Source organism: Ctenopharyngodon idella, chromosome 19 (genome assembly GCF_019924925.1).
Source record: "Ctenopharyngodon idella isolate HZGC_01 chromosome 19, HZGC01, whole genome shotgun sequence".
NCBI lineage: Eukaryota > Metazoa > Chordata > Actinopteri > Cypriniformes > Xenocyprididae > Ctenopharyngodon > Ctenopharyngodon idella.
In genome coordinates, this window is record NC_067238.1 from 4,738,163 (window position 1) to 4,760,701 (window position 22,539).

Consider the following 22,539-nt stretch of genomic DNA (forward strand, 5'->3'; position numbering starts at 1 on the left):
CAGACAGGAAGTAGATCGGCTCACCTTCCCCTTTCCAAATGTGAGGAGGGTGTGTTTTTATGCAAAGATCTAAGATGGAATAATAGGGGGTTTCCTATATAACAGGGGGTTGCCTGGAAGAAGGAAGGAACTTGACCGCACATTTTACTCAACCAATATTACATCACACATGTGACCCTCAGATCTTCTTGTAACACCAGAGAGGAACATTTTTCACACATAAGATACAAGGCCCTAAATAGACGAAAAATGGGTCGCAGGCCTGTTCTGATGGTCATCAACCATGGCAAAAGCAAATAATAAAACAACTAACCATATAAGCATAATCATAAAAATTAGGCAAAATAAACAGGCTCATCACTTCCTATATTTTTCACAGGCCATTTATCCGGTCAAACTATGGAAAATAACTTTACTCCTTCACTGGTAGCCATGATAAATTAGGTTTGTTCAGCCACAATGTGTTTTGTTGAATTTTTCTGCCAAGAGCATGAAATCATCCATATTCAAGAGACAGTTAGAAACCAAAGTTGTCAAATTTTTTTGTTCGGCCTCTATCATATTAATACATTTACAAATTGTTGGGCCTATATGCCATTATTGGTAATACTGTATGAATAGCCTACACTGGGATTTTAAGGATATTTTTGTTTACTGTTGAATGATAAACAAGTTTGGTACTGTGTTGAATAGTCACTTGATGTAAATATAAAATATGGATCCTAAAGCAGAAACAGCTGAGAACCTCTGACTTGACCTGTTTTAGGAAAATTATCGAAAATGCAATCCAATACAGATATTGTATTACTTCTAATAAAGTAAATTGGAAAACAGATAACGTTATTTCGTTTAAGGAAAAAGTAATCAAACTACTAATACATTTAATTTTAAGTTACTTTCCAAAACTCTACAAGTTTCCATGCTTGTGTGCAATACTGTATGTGTTCACATGACTGTGTTTATATAAATGACAGAAACACTTACATAATGTATAAAATCAACTTTTTAAAAAAACTAGAAAGGCAAACAGCAAGGCAAAAAGTCTTGTATTCAAGACACGAGTCTTCTATTGTCCTTGGGTGGCCAATCAAATATTTTGAAATGTATGTATATAAAATACTTAAATTTCTACATGTATTTCACATACTTGTCTTGAAATTATTAATGTTATTAATATGTATAATATTAATACTAAGTCTCTCTCTCTCTCTCTCTATATATATATAAAACACATAAATGTACACATTAAGACTATATATATATATATAAACAAATGTACACGTAAAAATAATTGAAACATTAAAACATTAAAAAATAAAATATACTAACAAAAATAGGTTTGAGTGGAATGTGCATAAATCATATGAAAAGATTGTGTTAATTGGTAATATATGAATGAATTACGTGTTTGAGAGTCGTTTGTTAACGCTCTCTCTCTCTCTCTCTCGCTCGCTCGCTCTCGTGTGTGTGTGTGTCTGCAGCAGCAGCACTTCCGCTCTGAGAGACACGCGCGTCCACGGACACACACCGACACAAAGAGAGGTACACAACCCTTCAAACCTTACAATATACTTCATATTTGTATTATATATATACATTGGTGGTGCGTTAGGATGCCTTTATTTTCGTCTGTATTGTAAGGGTCAGAAACAGTTATCCATCGATGTTATATGAAGATTGAGCTCGGACAACTACGATCCTATAGTTATGACGACACATTTACTGTGTTTTACCATATCTATTCACCGGATTTGTGGAACGAGGTAAAGTTGGAGTTTGGTGAACTCGACATCGATGCGTGTTTGTGCTTGACTTCCTTCGGTTTAATCTCGTGTCATTGATCGCGTGTGTACTGATTCTGTTCGATCAGATTCAGCGTTACATTTTGAGTGGATCAAACACAAACACAAGCGACGGATTAACGTCCGACCGTTCAGAGGCTGTTTTACGGGGTTTTTTATAAGATGAAACGAGGTGTAATCACACGCAGGATCGCGCCGTGTTGTTGATGTGGAGTTAAAGGTCAAACCCGCGTCGAAACACTTGATACATGGTTACATTCATACATTGTTACACCCCATTGCATCGTTACAGCGAAACATTGTTACATCTTTGCGTAGATACGCTGTTATATTCATACAGTGTTTTACATCATTTTTCTCATTGAAGTGTATGTTTGTTTCTCTCTCATAGATCGGGATGTCGGATGAGGACTCGCGAGCCAGCTCTAGTTCATCCTCCTCTTCTTCATCCTCCTCCACCCATCAGCAGCAGGAGAAAGACACACCTGGCAAAAAGAGAGACAACAAAGCCAACATGAGCAAGACTTCCAAACTCCTCTCCACCAGCGCCAAGAGGTGAGGAGACACCATGAGTGTAGGACAGATTGGGCCGTGTTTTGTACAAGTATACTAGATTCAGACAGAATTCCATGGCACGAGCACCATGTCAAATGATTTAGATTGAATTTAAGTGAGCCTTAAAAATAAGCAAATATTTAATAACTGTTATTTTAAAATATAAATGAAAACATTAAGTTGGAAAAAAAAAAAAGTGTTGGAGGGGTCAAGGGAGTGTTGTCATTTTTTTGGATAATGGCCCTGTTTAAAGGAATTCAATAAAAAATACTGTGAAATGATTTGAATATAGTGTAAAATAATTATATATTAATTTCAAAACATACATCTTAATCATATCAACACTTACTCATATTCCTAATATGTTGAAAATAACTCCAGTAATGTTTCTTGTCTTGTTTCTTGTCTGCTCCTGGATGGCCACTGTCCTACAGAGTTCAGCTTAAACCTCAATTAAACACACTTAAATTAGCTGATCTAGGTCTTACTAGGCATACTAGAAACTTCCAGGCAGGTGTTTTAAGGCAAGTTGTAGCTAAACTCTGCAGGACAGTGGCCCTCCAGGACTGAGTTGGAACTCCATTGACTTAAAACTTAGCCAATAATTTCAATTCAAAATAGTAAACTTAAAAAAAAAGTTGAGTACTTTGCATCACTGGATATTGCTGTCTTTCGTATAACATTTAAATGTTTAGCTTTTACCATTAAAACTAAAGCGCCATGCTGGAACTCATGGTTGACTTCTGTGAACAGTAAAGCTGCCGTTTTTGATTTGATTGGTTGATAAAAGGATAAAATAACAGTGCAGTAACCACCATTGACAATAATAAAAAAAGGCCAAATCGTCCCCCTCAATATTCCATATTCTTGATGCCTCTCTGCTGCACTCATTTATGCACCACTCGATGAATGAGTTATTTTTTTTTAGGATGCTTAAAATATGAAAGATATAATTTTGACATTGATTTATTATTGTCAGTGGTTGTTATGGCCCTGTCATCAGATGCCATTTTTATCCTTTCATCAACCATGGAACTGCACACACAGGATTGTGGGATATCATAGGAAGCCAGTGATGCAATTATGCTGCCTTCGAGAGGCGACCAGATGAAGGCATTTTAGTAGACAGGATTTGGAGGCTCCTTCACATCTTGTTAGGCAGTGTTTTTTTTTTTTTGAGATTTCAGACAACAGCTTCCACTTTGATAGATCTTTACTCCAAAACTGATATGATCAAATAAACAATGATCATGCTCTTCTAGAATAAATTGGTGCTTCATGTCTTCTTTCAGGATTCAGAAAGAGCTGGCTGACATCATGTTGGACCCCCCACCAAACTGCAGGTAAGGAAATGCTTTGGCTTTCTTTGATATTCTCTGGTTGCATTAGTGGATCATGCTTTATTAAGAACCAGATGCAACAAACAGACTTCTTACAGCAATAGAGGTGCGGTCACATAAGCAAGATTTTGTTGGCCAAAAAAGGTCCATTGTCTATTGTCAGTAGTGTAGCTTTGTATGAAGCATGGCTCACACAGAAGTCACCTTTAAACCGAACATCTTTTTGTTGAAGGCGGTGAATTTGCGTGGCCAACTTGAACACAAGAAAAATCTGCTCAGGGTACTTTTTCACCTTCACGCGAGACTCCTAATCGCACATTCCTATTGAAATTTCAGTAAGCAGTGGTAATGTGCCCATCTTTGACTCTGGTCTTGGTTGCAGTTGTTGCAGTGTATCATCGCTCTTTAATTTTATGTGGTTTGCATCAGTTGCATGTCAAAATACATTCATGCAACTGATTCATAGAGGTCAAAGCGTGGTTGATGCTGTAGCAGTGTCATGTTCTAGATAACCCGTAAACTTTTCTAAAATTAGAATATAAAGAAAGTGTTATATATTTGACCCAGAGAGCAGTGGTGTATGTGAATGGAGCTCCAGTCTAACCATTGAGCATTATATGCTCACCAGAACAGCAGGATCTGATATGTTTGTTTGTCTTTGTAGGATCTAATTGATAAGAAATGCAAAAGTTCTTTATTTTGTCAAATTTATGTGAGTTTTTCAGAAAGCACAGTATAACAGAGAGTATGGTATGATTATATTATCTTTGATTATCTTGTTGGCTCTTTGACAAATTGCTTTTGTTCCACTTTTGTAAGTTGCTTAGGAACCGCATCTGCTATGTAAATCTCTGTTGTATGGTGAAATTGATGTGGTGTTGGCAATATTGTTAAGAGCAGTGGATCTCAAACTGGGGGCCCACAGATGCTGTTTAACTTGGATATCAGGACACGAGTGAAGTACAAAGCTTTGTTTACAAAAGAAATGATAGGTTAGCAACCAAATGTTACCTTGCGACCATTGAAACATTTGGATTCGTGCCGAATGAGAGGGGTACATGTGAGCCCATAAATTATAATTAAGCCATATGTCTGTTAGTATTCTGTTTAGCGATTTTTCACAAATTTAACAATAACCTATTCCATGAATTAGCCTGTTCCTCTGGACATGTAATCTCGTTTATTTTCACAAATCCTCACTCACGTCTCCTTTCGGAGGGGATAATAAATGTTTCTTTCTTTCGTTCATAATCCCTAAGCCTATTCACATCTTTTACTAGGATAATCTGTTAGATTTATCTGACGTCAAATTAAGTTTTTACATTTTGTGCTTGTTGGGCATGGTAAGGCACGTCAAGTTTATTTGTATATCACATTGCACATGCACAAGTAATTCAGTTTTGTTTTCTTCGGCAGCATCAGATAGCTATTCATACTTGCTCATGTGGAAGATAAAGTTCGCTCTTCTGAACTTTTACAATCTGTGTCCATTGCTTTTCGAACATTGGGAAAAAACACAGATATTAGACAAGAGATGGGCTCTGTCCTGCTCGTGTCCAACAGTCCTTTCAAAGTGGGATGCGACGAGAAATGTATCTTTGTGGGGAAAAATAATTAAGCTTGGCTTACTTCCAAAATTTAATGTAATTTCTATTGCTTTCCATGTTCAAGAACTTTGCCTATTGTTTTAACGTTTGTGTCACATTAAAAGCGTAATTTCTGCATTGTTCATTCCTGCAAAACATTCTGCATAACCGTCGGTGGTTGGCCCTTTACCACTGCGGTGGGGTGTGGGGGGGCTGGGGGGTGTAAATGTCACCGTCATTTTGTTGCACTTTTCCAAAACAAAAATTTCTGAAAGTAAGGTATCAGTTTCAACACAACACCAGTTCTAACTGCCAAAACAGTTTCATGACAATTTGTTCCATTTTATGAAATATAGAATTTATCATAAATTGTGTAATCAAACATCAGAGAAATAAGGCTACCAACCAACAGAACTAATGTTCCAGCATTGTATAATTTAATATGCTTTTGCTTTGATTAAAATTGTAAGTTTGAGGCTGTTTTGTTTCATTAATTTTATTTGGGGGGCCCCAAAGGGGTTTTCCAACCCTTCACAAAGGGGGCTGGAAAAGTTTGAGAACTGCTGGTTAAGAGGAAATGCAGGTGTTGTTATAACTTTGATGCATTGGGTAGTGCAGGTGGATGATTTTTTTTTTTTTTTTTTTTTTTAAAGTGTCCCCATATTTTGATTTAGATTTTTCGATACTACTATGCATATTTTTCGATACTACTATGCGTTCCCAATCTGCATGCACAGTAAAGAGCTGCTTCATTGCTGTCAAACAATTGAGATCTTTTGTTTCCTACAGTGGATTGTAGATAAATATCCACCTCATCTAGCACTCTTTTTCTTCTCGACTCTATAAAGCAGTGTTTCTCAACTCCTGTCCTTGGGACTCTCCTCCCAGAATGTTTCAGATGTCTCCCTATTCAACACACTAAGAAGCTAATGAGTTGAATCAGGTGTTTTAATTGGTGAAACATTTAAAACATTCTGGTAGGTGGCTCTCCAGGACTGGAGTTGAGAAACACTGCTATAAATTTTCCTGTTACTATTTCGGTGTGTGAAACCACTGCAAATGATTCAATGCGTGAGTAAACTTTCAGAATGAATCAAACTGAATTGCTAACAATTTCCAATCTTTTTGCAAACCCATTTGACTGATTAGGTCAAAAGAATGATTTATTTGTGAATCTGGCATTGATTGTTCTGATTTTAAACAGCTGATAGAAAACACAACATGATTGCGGAAATATTATTAAGGACAATGATAACTCAGTTCAGTATATATGATAATTTCCATCGTCAGACAAAGATTTATCTGTAAGGGCTGTGACGCACTAAGCTGACGTTTGGATGTCGGTGAGTGTCTGTCAGACTAGTTGTTGCGGTGTGTTCCACACGTCAGCTGGAGTTTGGCCGATTCAGCATGTGCCATCGGTGAGAGAGATCGCTTTGATTGACTGTTTAGTTTAGCGAGCAATTCAGTGCACAAGAATAAAAGCAAAACTGATGAAAACGAGCAAAGAAGCTGTTCTAATTTTACGTTATCTTACCTGATCATTACAATATGCAAATATTTCCATAACAAAATGATCTGCCTGGAATTAAGTGATAAACATGATTGATATTCAAAATAGTAATCAAGCACAACTTTTGTTTACGGTTTGTATGTCTGTTTGTTTATCTGAGATAATGCCCCAGTAAAATGGTCTAGTGACACCCATGGTTTAGTGTATTGAAGGCTCAGTTATAAGTTTTTTTTTTTTTTTTTTTTTTGCAGGTCCAGATAGGCAATAGTTTTACTTGACACACACAATCTAAAAAAATTGTTTATTTAATGTTTACATTAAAAAAAAAAAACCTCTCTCATAATGTCTCTTCTCCATCAGATAATTCATTTCCCCGTTTCAGCTTCAGAAGTATCTAAGACAGCAATAAACAACTAAATTTCATTGTTTCCATGGTTAGAAATATGCTCTATGGAAAACATTTTGAGTCATAGATGAGATCTGATCATTTTTGGGGAGGATTGTTTTCCTGTTGTTTGAAATGTTTCCTTTTGTGGATGATCTATATGTGAAGATTGGGGTAAACCTCTCTGATCTTACGTATGGTTATTGTCAGTGTCATTCTGAGAAAGTTTCATGTTCTTGTCGTTTAGTGAGATGTGTTTTGATGGTTCTTTTGTTCAGAGTTTTGGCCTTGACCTCTGACCTCATTAGTCTAATAAAGTGAAAACAAAAATGATTGTAGATGGGTGCAAATGCTGTTTTATATGTTAATGTCTCAAACTTCACAGCAGTGTTCCAGTATGAATTGTGTAAACTGTGTTTTGTGACTGTATCTGAAGGTAATTGTACCTGACTCAGAACTGCACAGCTGACACACCTCGTCTTTAAAGGATTCATCATCTTTAGCATCTGTTTAGACTTACAACTCTTTTGTTCTCTCATGTGTCCATACTTATTAGCTGCTTTTACTTGCTCGCTTTTTTATATTTAGGTGTAAGAGTCACATCTCTTCCCCTGCCTTTCCAGTTCCCAAGTGGCTTTCTTCTCTCTTATCTTGATTTTTAGCATGTTTGCTGAAGCCAAACACACACTACATTACTGAGGGTTGTTGCTCATACATGTTTTAAATGGTGTTTTTTTTTTTTTTTTTGTTATACTGGTTGAAACTCTCTTCACATCCTGATAGCAATCAATAATAGAAGTGGTCTAAATATGAAAACGTACATATATCTTCTGTGGAAGTCTCAGGACCAAAAAAATCTTTTTCTAATCATTGCATTTGGTCAACATATGTATTTCCATACCTCCGCGCACCCTGCTCGCGCGGACATCACACGTCATCAGCACGTTCCGTAAGGCTATGCAGAGTTGCAAACAAACAGCCGGCTGCCTTTTACAGTTCCTCCTGAACTAAAATAACGAGCTTATGCTGTGTTCACAGTTCACATCATGTCATAACCGCAATTACAAGATGGCAACCCGTGACGTTCTACCCGGAGCTGTTCACGTCCTCAGACTCGGATTTATGAGTTTCTATGTCAACACTATCAATGCCGAAATTAATCTGCAGCAGTCAGGTGGTACAAGTAAGAGCTCTGTAAGTTGTTTACGTTCATTATTATTGTAATGTTATGTGTTTGAGGCATGAGGCAATTTAACGCCATCTCTCGTAATGCTTTGCAGACTCTGCTGCGTGTGTTCATGCCTTTTGGGTGCGGCGTGGCTTTGGAGAGAGTTGTGAAGGGCGGGTGGGACCTTATGCTTTCAGAGCAAGCTTGCTATTGCTAGCCTCTCCACAATTGCCTGCCCTACCTTTAAGTTTGCAACAAAGTGGTCCATATGATAGCCAACTTACAGCTCTAGCCAATGATGACACTTGTCTAGTGAGTGCACTTGTGAGATGCGACAGATTTCAAATTGATTTGAAAATTTATGTTTGATATGGATATTTAGAAAGAAAAAAGGGCAAAAAAAATCCAATAGATTGTTTGGTTTGTTGGCTAGGATGTCTCACAAAGCCAGATCTTTGCCTCACAACATAAGGTCTAGGGCCTAGGCTCTATAGCTTCTGCATTTGGCCAGAGACCACCCACTTAGTCAGGAAGAGTCTCAATGACATGTGCAGTAACCAGTCACAGTTTTGTTTTATTCAGTGTTTTTTGGGGGGAAAGTAAATGTTGCTACAATAACATCAGCATGCTGTAACAGACTCTAGGTTCTTTCATGTTTACTTCACCTGATCTTATAGATGTTAGAGGACAAGCAACAAAATAAAAATAAAATCGCTAAGGAAAGACAAGCATTTTTTCTGTATCTCATGGGTAAACATGTGAACACATTTCTTTTAAATTCAGTGCCTCAAACAAAACACTTGAAGTTTTTAAGCCGTAAACTTAAATCAAGCATTTAGGAAAACCTGTAGAAGTCATCCAGTCAGATTTAGACCTTTGCCTTCTAAAGTGTTTTCAGTTTAGGGTACCATATGGAAGAAAAAACAAAGTTGAGCACAAACGAATGGCACCATTTTGGAACGATTTAGACAACGTGGGGTGGAGAGTGTGGTTGTTGTTTTTTTTTTTTTTCTCCTGTTATGTTTAAGAAGAGGTCATCACTTGATCACAAGAGGTTTCACACTGCAAGCGTGAGCGGTGCGCGAACAGAGCGTTTTCTTTTTTTTCTTTTTTTTCCCCGCCGTGCATGTTAACCAGTTGGTGCATTCACACCGGGAGCAGGAGCAGCGCGTGAGCGTCAAGCAGGAGTGTCGCCTGAGCAGCAGTGAAGTGGGGATTTCAGCGCTGAGTCTATTTTTGCTGCGCTGCTGACGCTCAATTAAAGTGAAAGTACACTTTTGATGGAAAAAAATAAATGATTTCTCACAAAAAGTGTTCAAAATGCACAGAATAAGCATATCTAGTGTGTTTTAACAAGGATTGGAGTATGTCAGCAAAAAAAAAAAAAAATTATTTATAGATTTACCCATGTAAACTTGTTTTTAATTATTCAGTTTGGGTTAAAGTATAGTGTATTAAAAAAAAACTAAAGTAAAATAGCCAGAAAATATGATATATATAAACATTCTTTTAGTTATTACACAGACAAGTATATGCTCTAGCACTACCCAAATCAAACCCGAGTTTGCTGTCTTGTAAACGTGCACGCAGCAGATGATGTAAAACACAAAGCTTACCTCATTCATGTGCAGCAATGGATGACACCGCTTTTATTTATTTATTTGTTTGTTTATTTTTTACGTTCATAAGCGAATGTTGTACATCTTCCATGTTAACAAACTTTCAAGACTATCAAGTTTATAAATGACCAACTTATAAAAACAAATTTATAGCTGTCTTTGTAAAGAAATGCTCAATTTATATGTAGCTTGGAGCCGCTGCTGTGACGCTGTACAAACACTTCCAGTGTGAATACTCGCACATCTCTGCAGCTGCAGTGACGATGTAGTTACATTCACGCACTGCTCACGTGCTGCTCAAGCTTGCAGTGTGAAACGGCCATTAGGGGTTTTCTTTTAATGGCACAAACTGGCAGATATCAATTACAAACCAACGACACCATTTTGGAGTAATTCGGACGACATGGGGTGGAGAGTGATGTCACTGCCCCAAATTATATTGGTTATTTCTAAGGAGGGCGAATAAATACAATGTTTATTTTAACAGCACAAACTGGTGCAAATCGAGCACAAACATATACCACTTTTGTGCGATTTAGAATGAACTGGGGTGACGAGTGATGTCACAACTCCCGGATTATATTTGTTATATCTGCGGAAGGAAAATAGTACAGAGTTTGTTTTAACGGCACAAATCGAGTACAAATGAACAGTGTCTATTTGGAGCAATTTGAATGACGTGGGGTGGAGAGTGATGTCACCCAACCAAAACAATTGTTCAATATTTTAAACACCAAGCCAGCACAAACGTTTGTTGTTGTAGCGCAAATCAGCACAAACGAATGGCATGGGTTTGGGGATTTTTTTTTTTTTTTTTTTTTTTTTTTTTTTTTTTTTTCATTTTATGGGGTCCCAGCTTAACAGAGGTGAACAAACCATGTGATTTGAGGTTTCATTCATGTCTGTAGTTGATCATATCACTAACCGTAGTATAAGCAATAGTAATAGTGTTTGCCTTAGCAGGATGTGCTATATTCTTCCTCTGTTGGTTAATGTGTTTTATTGCTTCATTGTTTTTGTTTGTTTTTGCACTGCTCAGGCATCAGACCTCTGGCCTTCTCACATGAATGTGTGTGTAGTGTCTCAAGGCAAAAGTAGGCATAAACTCTCCAGTAAATGTAAACTCTCCAGTGGATCCTGTGACCTTTGGTATTGTCACATAAGAGTGCGTGTGTGTGTTTATAGATGATGTCAGCTCGGAGATTGTTGTAGGACAAACAGAACCCGTTTGAGAGCTGCTGTGCTCAGGGCTTTGTGCCTGTTATGCCACACAAACTTTAAACTACATTAAAGAGAGCAGCTGCATTACATCTGAAGACACTGAGGCTCAGTGTTACTTGTGAACAGATACCAAGGCCCTGAAGTTAAAAAGTTGTTTTCTAGGGCCAGTTGCTTAAACTTAGTCACTATATTAAGACTGTGTCTTAAGAACTAGTTTGACCAACTTGCAGTTAACCAAGGAGTAACCAATGTTATTTTTCCAATTCCAGTTACACCAATCTACCTTTTTATGTAACAGACTTTAAAAAATTAGGACCACTCTTCAAAATAAAAAATTGTCTTAACTTTTAAGAGTTAAGGTTTATTTTAAGGTTTATGCAACTGGCCCCTGCTGGTCTCACTACTACAGACTCGTGAAGAGATTCTCTGTAACATTACATAAAGTTAAGCTGCTCTTTGTTTAATTACAGTGCTTCCCACAGGTTTGAAATATACTTGCGGTGGTAGCCAGGTGGAAAATCCTCCTGTTACCCACGGCACAAAAATGATCTACTACATGTGACAAACATCAAATAATGCGTAACTTTTAAAAATATTTGTATTTATTGAAATTCATTTTGATACAGATTATGCTGTGTTTTGGAGGATATGAAGTACTTTTTTATCCATCTACCACAAAATTTCTCAACTACACCATGTGCATGCATATGAAATATTACATTTTTATGAAAAAAAAAAAAAAAAAAACTTTAATGATGATCAAAATTAATTATGAGTTGTTTCTGGATATTGATCTAGGTGTTAGAGGCAGAATTCTGTAATCTGCTGGTTAGACAAATCTGTAGGAAATACAGTTTTAGTGTAATTACCATATACATGCAGCAGAGGACCCATAGAGATCCGTTTATTTTTCTGGATGTGGCCAGCTGCTCTTATAAATGCAATGTGGAGAGAACATGATCGCGCGCGCGCGCACCAGGCCTTTGTCTGTGAAATATCCACCGCGTGTCTTTGCAGCACATGTGGAATTGTCAGTGGGAGTAAACCGTTCTCGCGCATATACGAAACGCGTAGAGCGAGGGGAGACTTTCCAATACCTAGTTAGGGGCCGTTCACATGTCGCGTCTTTTGCGCGCTCAAGTTTATTTTAAATGTAGACACGGGACGAACGCACTCAAACAGAGATCGAAAGCTCTGCCAAGATGGACTAACAGCTGATCATACCTGTACAGGGCGGGTTTTTTTATTTATTTCTTATTTCCATAAGTAGTAGTATAATCTAGTAGTAAAGCTAATGCAAGGTCTGAAAAACCATTTATCCTTTGCTGAAACTTATGTCTTCATGGAGAACGCGGCTCATGGTTGCTTAGCAACGAGCGCTTTTGAAAAGAGGAGAAAGTGCCGCGGCTGGCGTTTTCCATGCGTTTTTAGACGTGAGGTGAACGGCCTCTAAATCGAACGCGGATGGTTTCATTATCTCGGGCGGATAAAAAAGTAAAAGTGGATAAAAACAAAAGCAAAAAATGTGTCACCAAATATACTTGGGCGGCTGTTAATATACCTGGGCGGCCCGCCCAAGTAAAGTCTATGTGTGGGAAGCACTGAGTTATGTGGTGTGACGTTTGGTGAAGAGGTGCACACTTTTTCTTTGCATAGGTCTGCAGTTCAGTGTGAAATGATGCAATAACATAATGGGCCTGTTTACACCTGGTCACTTCATGCGTTTTCTCTGATCAGATAGCTATTTGATTGTGTAATCGTGTGTACAGGTGTAAATGCCCTCCTAAACGCATTTGAGAATTATTTAAATCCGATCGCTCAAACCACTTCAGGAGGTGGTCTGAGACGTATTCCGTATTCCATTCCATCTGGTTGTTGTAACCACATATGTAAATTTTACTCCTCCCAAAAATGCTAAAAAATAAACGTGTGAGAGCGTGTTATAGGCTAAATAACATGTTATAGCCAGACGTGACAGCACTACTGCATCACGCGTCACCGCAGCTGAGTATCTCTTCAGCAAGCTGACACGCAAACTACCGCAAATGAAACTGAAAGTAGGCTAAGTTGCAGACGCTCAACACACAATCATCTTCATTAAAAGTAATCAGACTAAGTGATCTTACCAGTGCTGTTGCCGCGCTCTCTCCTATTGCGGTCTTTGATTTTGAAATTAGCTGACGATCAATAAAATGCAGCTCATATTTGTTGCTTTCGGTGATGTGAACTCTATTAAATCTGCATATAGTGTGGAAATTGAAGATTGGATTTATATCCATTTTGTGAGACACATTTATGTGGGCAAGTGTAAATGGAATCGTTTTGATCAATCAGATATCCATCTGATCAGTAAAAACGCATGAAGTGACCAGGTGTAAACAGGCCTGATAAAATAGCCGCTGTTATTATTGCTCAGATGAATGTGACTGCTTGGGTGTTTGATACAACAGTAGGACATGAGACTGTGTGGTTGGTCTGTTTCACATCATACAAGCAGTAGATTTCTGTCTTTGCACCTTTTTTTCAAACCATGCTGATAAATATTTTTGTAGTGCATTTTAACTCTATTGTTCAGTGTGTTATGTATTACAAAAATAGGCTCAGTGCAAAACTCTGCTTGCACCTACACAGAACCATGCTGCTCACACAAACACTGAATGCTGTAACCTGTTAATATGGGAACCAAAATAAATTTGCACTGCATACAGTCTAAAACGAACTTGTGGTTTTCACAACAGGTAATTTAACATGAAGTGAAGTGAAATTCCGAGGATTTTTGCTTGTGATATGTGAAGCTATATTAAATAAATTCATTTGTAATAAAAATAAGTGATCGAACAAGTGATCAAACAATGTGTTTGTATACCCATATCTACAGATTAAGGTGGTTGATGGTCAATATAACATGTAAGCAAGGCTAGTGCTGTATCGTGAATAAGTCACGGCTAAGTGCCTAACAACGCCCTTCAGCCGTAACTAATTCACGTTACAGCACAGCCTCTTGTACCTTATTGCTTTTATAAAATGGTTACCGCACAATACAAATATTAAAGCCAAAAATATGTATCAATGCAACTTTCATGAAGTAAACTTTCACTAAAGCATTTCTTCTGCCGGAAAAAATAGTCCCTGACTGTGAACAGCAACAGAAGTTACATTATTATGCCATTAGATGGCGGCAAAGACTGTCTTTATGAGTGTGTCAGTCAGTAGTGAAGACTTTTACATTGAAAAGACTGAATTGTTGTGAATACAGAACAAGGCGCAACTGACAAATGCTTTGACTAGCACTGTCAGTCACGGGGAAACCTCTTAACTGTTAAAAGGACAGGATAATACATCGGACATTTAAACAGATTTTTTATTATGAACATAGGACTGACCTGAAGGAAAATGCTAAATCTGACTTGTATATAAAACGGTTTATATACAGACAATTTTTTTTGAAGTCTCCTATTCTCACCAAGGCTGTACAAACAATAATGTAGAGAAATATTATCACATGATCCTTGAGAAATCATTCTAATATGCTGATTTGGTGCTTAAACCTTTCTTATTATTATCAATGTTGAAAACAGTTGAACAGCTGTTTAGTATTTTTGTGAAAACCTTGTTTGTTTGTTTTTTTTTTTTTGCTTGTTTGTTTGTTTTTTCCCCAGGATTGTTTGATGAATAGAAAGTTCAAAGGAACTGCATTTATTTCAGATAGGAATCTTTTGTAACATAAATGGTTTTACATTCAGTTTTGATCAATTTAATACATTCTTGTTAAATTTCTTTCTTTTTTTTTCTTTTCTTTTTTTTTTAATGAAATGATTTACAAACTTTTGAATTGTAGTCTATTGTAAATCATGTAGTGAAATGAGTCATAAATGAGCCTGTATTGAGTCTGTATTGTGAACTGTCTCACTGACTGCATGCAGAAAAGAGCCCTGTTTTACTGAACTGAATGGCAGTAGCAGCAGTGTGATGAACCCCTGACACATCCAAACACTGTGTGTGTGTGTGTGTACAGACAGTGCCTCTTGTGTGCTGTTGTATTCAGCTGTTGAGATGGTTCTGTTGTGAAGCATAAATCCAAGTGGAAATGACACAGGGGCGGTTTGAGCCACTCATCTCATGGGTGCTATGCTCAGGCATTGACACGGGAAAGGTTTGTGTGAATATTTACTGCCAAGCACGGTCACCAAATGCAAGTTTTGTTGTTAAATAAACTTGAGCCTAAATTTGCCTTGCAGATGATTTTTAGGATAATTATTTAGGTCAGATTATTTACACTACTCTGAAAACACAGGGGGGCAGGTATGTTCAGCCAACTTTTATACATGCTGTAAATGAAGTTCCTGCTATAAAGTTTCATATCTGTAATTTAACCTTTAAAAATAGTCTTTCAGCTTGTCGTCTTGCACCTGTGTTAATATTCTTCTTCTGTTGCTGAAAGTAAAATGGTCAATGGAGTTTCCTCTGGTTCTGTGCTTGGTTGTCTTTAAGATATAAGCACATTTATGCATTATGTAGCAGCTCTGATCTGAAATCATGTTACTTAGCATGGTTTATAAAGGCATTCCTTCATTCATGTAAACAAATATTTTGCCTTTGCATTTTTACATCAAATATTTCCTCTGAAGTGCAGATGAACTCCTCCAATGCAGGTGAACACCATATTAAAGTAGGGCTGCTGGGTTATGGAAAAAATTTTAATCACATTATGGTCACACATTATGTTCACCAAAATTACGCATTTTTCTCAGTTTTGTAATCATGATTATTTAACATGATTAGGAATGGGCGATATGATCCAAATCTTATGAGTAATTATTTTCACAGTATATTTAGCTGGAAAAAAGGTTACTATGATGAAATAAGATTACTATTGATTAACAGTGTCACAGACAGCAGCAGGTATATTAGGCTGCTGTCACTTATGCACGGATACAGTATACTGATACATGCAACTGTTTTTTTTTTTTTTTTTTTTTTTTTCTCCCCACTTAAAGGCTTAGTTCACCCTACGATATAAATTAAGTCATTATTTACTCACCCTGGTGTTATTCCAATGTAGTATGCCATTTTTTTTCTTTTTCAGACCACAAAAGGAGAATTTAGAAGTCCCGCTCGCGGTCATCCATATAATGGCAGTTAATAGGGACCAGCATCAAGCTTTTAAAAAAAAGACGTATAAATATCACAGGATGGTCTGATTCATCACGTGTCATAAGTGTTCTGGGGGTATATTGATAGGGTTTAATTAAAAAATTTAATGTAATGTATTATTTAACGAAAATCCTGCTGTTGGTCTTCTGTGCATGGCTACTTGACGTGTGCATTCATGAGACTCCATTAGCACCGCAGTTCACTCCAACATGTTTCACTCCCAGAAAAAGCGCACAAGTTGTGAGAAATCAAGACTAAGAAAAACACAACCTTTTAGGGTGAACTATATCTTTAAGACTTAACTGACAGTGTTTTTGTGAATACTTGCCAAGCCTGACATTTGTATGTATTCAGTGTGTCTGGCTTCTGGTGTCATTCACTTCCAGTTAGTTTTAGCTGTACAAAACAGCTTATGCTGCTTGATCTTGCAAACTGGGATTTCTTACCATATTATTATAAGCCCACTGGTTTGTGGCGCAAATAGCTTTTCCGTTTACAACTTTGTTGTTGTTCTTGCACATTCACAGAAAATAGCTTGCATGGGGTTAAAAAGAAATTATTATATTCACTATTCCAATGTATTTCTAGACAAAGCTGCTTAAAATTCTACAGATGTCAAACCCTTTTGTGTTATTGTTCTGAGTAAATGAACCTCTCTGCTTCTGTTCTTAGCGCCGGCCCCAAAGGAGACAACATTTATGAGTGGAGGTCCACTATCCTGGGTCCTCCAGGTTCAGTGTATGAGGGAGGAGTGTTCTTCCTGGACATCGCTTTCACACCAGACTACCCCTTCAAACCACCCAAGGTCAGAGCCTCCTCCAGCTGCTTGTTGCTATCAATTTAATCAATAATAATAATGCACTTATACATCTGACAACATAATGAATTCCTTCACACAGTTAGTGTTTGGGATTGACAAACATATTTTCTTATTGTAAACTACAGTTCAAAGGTTTGGGGTCAGTTTTTTTTTTTTTTTTTTTAATAAATTAATACATTTATTCAACAACAGTGTATTAAATGATCAAATTAGTCTGTAAACTTTTACACTGTTGCAAAAAAATCAATTTCAAGTAAATGGTGTTCTTTTGAACTTTCGATTCCTCAAAAATATCCTGAAAAAAATGTATCAGTTTCCACAAATTATCAACAGTGATAATAAAAAGAGATGTTTTTTGAGCCTCAAATAATCATATTAGAATGATTTCTGAAGAGTCATGTGACAGTCAAGACTGCTGAAAATTCAGCTTTTCCATCACTGGAATAAATTGCATTTTTTAAATGTATTCAAATAGAAAACTGTTAGTTTAAATTTTAATTCGATTTCACAGTAGGTTTTCTGTATTTTTAATCAAATAAATGCAGCCTTGGTGAGCATAAACTACTTTTTCAAAAATGTTTAAAAAAACATTTTGAATGTTAGTGTATATCAGGGGCGTTTGTACAGTTTGATTATTAGGCCCCTCAAAAATGTTACTAAAGTACTTCGAAATGTGTAGGGGGGTCTAGTGGCTTCCCCCTCACCCTCTTTTAAGAATTGTTACTATAAAACAGATAGATAGTTTTGACTGTAAATTCTGATTGAATGTGCCTTGTTAGAAGCTGTTGTCAAATCTAGATAAACTCACAACTCTCACTCCACAGTCTATATTCTTGTATTGTCTTGTATTATTCTAAACAGTTTGACATTCCAGGACAGTCTCATTATGATATTGTCAACAAAACACTGGTTCCATTTTCCCCCCGTGTTCTTTCCTTTATCTTACCACACTATAGGAGGATCGTGTGACTTTCAGACTGCATCATACTGCTGTTTTCTGACATTATTCATAACCTGAGAGAGGTGAAAGACACTTATATTAGTGTTTGACAGCAAAGAATAATACCTCATGCCATACGCTAATGATGTGACAGACAACACATAAGCTGACGGTTACACACTCAACATAACTTTTTCATTACCTAACTGTGCATGAACAGAACCATATTTAGCAGGTCAAACAGGACTGACAGCCATATTCAACTAAAAAGAGCTGGCAAGAATGTTGTTTAAAAAAAAATCTTGTAGTTACTTCCACTGAAGCTTTTTAGTTTTCACCTGATTTCAGTGTTTATGATATTGTGAAATAGATGATAGAGCTTCTGTCCATGATAGACAGGAACTGGGGCCGTAAAGAGGAAGGAAGTGAGGGGGTGTGCAAATGTTTTTTTATGATAAGAAAAGCCTCTGCTTTAGGACTAAATAAGCTATCAGTTTGCCAATAAAGTTTATAGTGACTAACTTAAAGGGGTTGGACGAAAACACAATAGTTTATTGGTATTGTGTAGGGCCTCCTTTTGTGGCCAATACAGCATCAGTTCGACTTGGGAATGACACATACAAGTCCTTCAGAGTGTCCAAGAGGGATTTTGAGCCATTCCTCTTCCAGAACAGTGGTCAGGTCACTGTGATGCTGATAGAGGATAATATTTTCTGACTTGCTCCTCTAAAATATCCCAAATTGGCTCAAATATTTAGATCTGGTGACTGTGCAGGCCATGGGAGATGTTCACTTTCATGTTCATCAAACCATTCTGTCACAAGTCTTGCTGTGTGTAATTGTTGTTCTTTATCATGCTGATACATGGCAACCCCTTTCAAGGTACCATTAGCTACACATGGTCCCCCAGAATGGTTCAGTAGTTCGTAGCACAGTAGGGAATGCCATGGTATTGCAGCCCAAACCATTACTGATCCACCCCGTGCTTCACTCTGGGAGCGCAACTGTCTGGGTGTTAAGCCTCTTTAGGGATTCTCCACACCATAACTCCCACGGATGTGGGAAAGACATTGTCCAACCCCTGTACATTTCACTGCAAATACTATCTTAGTATCTATACATTAATGAATAGTTCTCCCAAAAATGAAAATCATCTTCATTTACTCACCCTCATGTCATTCCATAACCATAAGATTTGCGTTAATCTTTCAAACACAAATTAAGATATTTTTTTATCGCACCTGAAAGATTCTGTACCTCACATTAAAAGTCATTTGACCCAAAACTGACACTACAGAAAGTTCATAAAGAGATCATAAAAGAAATCCAAATGAATCAAGCAATTTAATTAGGCTATTTGCAGTCACTTATTAAGGGGGTTTCTTAAAGAATCTTGTCCTATTCTGATCTCTCAGGTGACATTTCGCACGAGAATCTACCACTGCAACATCAACAGTCAGGGTGTGATCTGTTTGGACATCCTGAAGGACAACTGGAGCCCAGCGCTCACCATCTCCAAAGTGCTGCTGTCCATCTGCTCTCTACTCACAGACTGTAACCCTGGTAAGATATACACCCTTGTGACACACTTCTAACTCATTTAAGGAGAAGTCATGGTTGAAAAGAGCTAATTAGTACTTGTTAGCTGGTCATGGGCTGAAGCTCCAGTGTTTATCAGTATGTTGGAGCTCCACCTGTTTGACCTAGACTACATAAGAGGCAGTTACAGGTGTGAGCATATATGCAGTTGCTTAATGCTCATGTATAAAACTGCGTACACGTTTTCAGTTCATCTCATGTCTGAGCTCTCATTTCACCCTTACCTTATGAGTAAAAAGTAGAGATGCAAATCGGAACCAGATGATTTTTGCTCCAAACACACTGTTCGGCAACCGGTTTTTCATTTTATTTTGGCCCATCTCTATTCCAGACTTGAGCACATCCGCACAAACTGCATTGCAATCATTTCTCAAAATGTAGTTTGTGTGGAAAAATTACGAAGTCTGTAAACAGGACGTGAACACAAGCCAGAGACAGAACACGCTGAAGATGGATGCAAAGAGGAGAAAAGAGACGTGCCAACAGAGAAAATACTGTACCAGACACAGCAAGCTTGCGATTAGGGATGCACCAAAACCGAAAATTCTGGAATTTTCCAATTTAAAAATAACAATTTTATTAAAAGTGACAATAGAATTGGACACAAAATATATTAATAATAAATATCAATATTATTCTTTATTCAGTTTTATGCAACAGAATCAGATTTAACATTTGTTTTTTTTGACTGATTATCCAAATAATGTATAGTCTTACAAAGCTATTATTATCAGAGCATGTGAGCAGTGTAGCGGGGACCAGATCAGTGAACAAGAGGGTAGCGTCATTTTACCAGTGTTGTCCAGAACGGCTATAACACACCATGTTACAGCACAGTAGGGCTATTGCAAACAGAAACAAGTATACTACTACATAGAAATTTCATGTTGGCACATTAAAGGGTTAGTTCAGCCAAAATGAAAATTCTGTCATTAATTTCTCATCCTCATGTCGTTCCACACCCGTACGACCTTCGTTCATCTTCGGAACCTAAATTAGGATATTTTTGATAAAATCCGATGGCTCAGTGAGGCCTCCATTGACAGCAAGTTAATTTACACTTTCAAACGGCCAGAAAGGTACTAAAGACATATTTAAAACAGTTCATGTGACTACAGTGGTTCAACCTTAATGTTATGAAGCGACGAGAATACTTTTTGTGCAACAAAAAAACAAAATAACGACTTTATTCAACAATATCTAGTGATGGGCGATTTCAAAACACTGCTTCATGAAGCTTCGAACCTTACAAATCTTTTGTTTCGAATCAGTGGTTCAGAGAGTGTATCACAGTGCAAAAAGTCACACCCCCCCAGTGGTGAACCATTGAAATTTCAAAAAAAATTATGACGTAACGAAGCCTCGTTTACTGAAATCACATGACTTTGGCAGTTTGATACACACTCCGAACCACTGATTTGAAACACAAGATTCGTAAAGCTTCGAAGCTTCATGAAGCAGTGTTTTGAAATCGCCCATCACTAGATACTGTTGATGAAAGTCGTTATTTCGGGGTTTTTTTGGCGCACAAAAAGTATTCTCGTCACTTCGTAACATTAAGGTTGAACCACTAGTCACATGATCTGTTATAAATATGTCTTCAGTAGCTTTCTGGGCATCTGAAAGTGTTAATTATCTTGCTGGCAATGGAGGCCTGACTGAGCCATTGGATTTTATCAAAAATATCTTAATTTGTGTTCTGAAGATGAATGAAGGTCTTACGGGTGTGGAACGAAATGAGGGTGAGTAACTAATGACAGAATTTTCATTTTTGGGTGAACTAACCCTTTAAGCGGACTAAACAGCAAAACATACCAGTTTGTCTGAATAAATTAAAATAACATACAAGTTTGCAAAATTAAGCAGCATACAGACTGTTTTTATACAGCTAAGATAACTGGAAGTGTTTGACACTGAAAGCGATGCACATTCTAGTTAAAAATGGCTGCGCCCTCTCTTGTGTTAAAAATAACGTAAATGAGCAACACTTATTAATGCCAAGGATTCGGCATGTGGGAAATACATTATACAAATAAAGTAGGGCTCATGTACTTTGGTGTCCGCCCCTTAAGAGAGGTACAAGTTTGGTGAATTAGTTTTACATTTTGGAAGTAGTTTTTTTTTTTTTTTTTTTTTAAAAAGAGGCTATATAGTGAGACATCATATTACAGCCATTGCGGTGTACATACAATTTCTGCGTGCTCAAAATCTAGTGTGACCGCGACTTAATTTGACACAAATCCAAATGTGTGCTCTTTGCACATGTTTGCGTGTTTGACTCACTAGGATTTGAAACAAAGCTAATGATTGTTTTAACCTGAAGAAACATGTGCTTGTTCTTCTACAGCTGATCCTCTGGTAGGAAGCATCGCCACGCAGTACACAACCAACAGACCAGAGCACGACAGGATAGCCAAACAGTGGACCAAACGCTACGCCACATAATTTCCTCCAACTGCAGAGCACTGCCTGTCAGACATCTGTGGGAAGGGGTGGGGGAGGAACTATTAGAGGAAATGGGGGGGATGGGGATCCATAGGGTAGAGATACAGGGTGGATTTTATGATGGAATTTAAATTCCCGTTTGAATTTTTTTGTCTTTCCTTGCATACTTTTTATTTTGTTGTGTTTGTTTCCCTTGGCTCAAGTAGCATCATGATTTGACAAAAATGGATCTTAATGTGTGTTTTCTTTGCCGCCTTGTTGTAAATTGATCTTTTTTGGAGCTTCATCATTCTTGTCAAATGAAGTCACAGCATGAGCCTATAGCAAGATTGTTCCATGTATGTATTTTCCCCACCAATATTAAAGTTGAAGTTGGTGTACACAATCGTTCA

At 37.4% G+C, this 22,539-nt stretch overlaps 2 protein-coding genes across 4 annotated transcripts in view; both read left to right on the plus strand.

The window, feature by feature from the left end:
* rpl15 (ribosomal protein L15) overlaps positions 1 to 22,539 on the plus strand; it is a 146,926-nt gene that overhangs the window by 113,879 nt on the left and 10,508 nt on the right. The gene's annotated exons all lie outside the window — the stretch shown is intronic.
* Positions 1,389 to 22,532, plus strand: ube2e1 (ubiquitin-conjugating enzyme E2E 1). Of its 3 annotated transcripts, none has more exons than XM_051872265.1 (6): positions 1,389 to 1,542; positions 2,194 to 2,357; positions 3,650 to 3,700; positions 17,016 to 17,148; positions 19,519 to 19,666; positions 22,050 to 22,532. In XM_051872265.1, exons 1-6 carry the CDS (start codon positions 1,396 to 1,398, stop codon positions 22,145 to 22,147), a joined length of 741 nt encoding a protein of 246 aa, XP_051728225.1. In that variant the 5' UTR covers positions 1,389 to 1,395; the 3' UTR covers positions 22,148 to 22,532. The 3 variants fall into 3 exon arrangements, with proteins under 3 accessions (XP_051728225.1, XP_051728226.1, XP_051728227.1); XM_051872266.1 differs by lacking the exon at positions 1,389 to 1,542 and adding an exon at positions 1,596 to 1,763; XM_051872267.1 differs by lacking the exon at positions 1,389 to 1,542 and adding an exon at positions 1,867 to 2,022.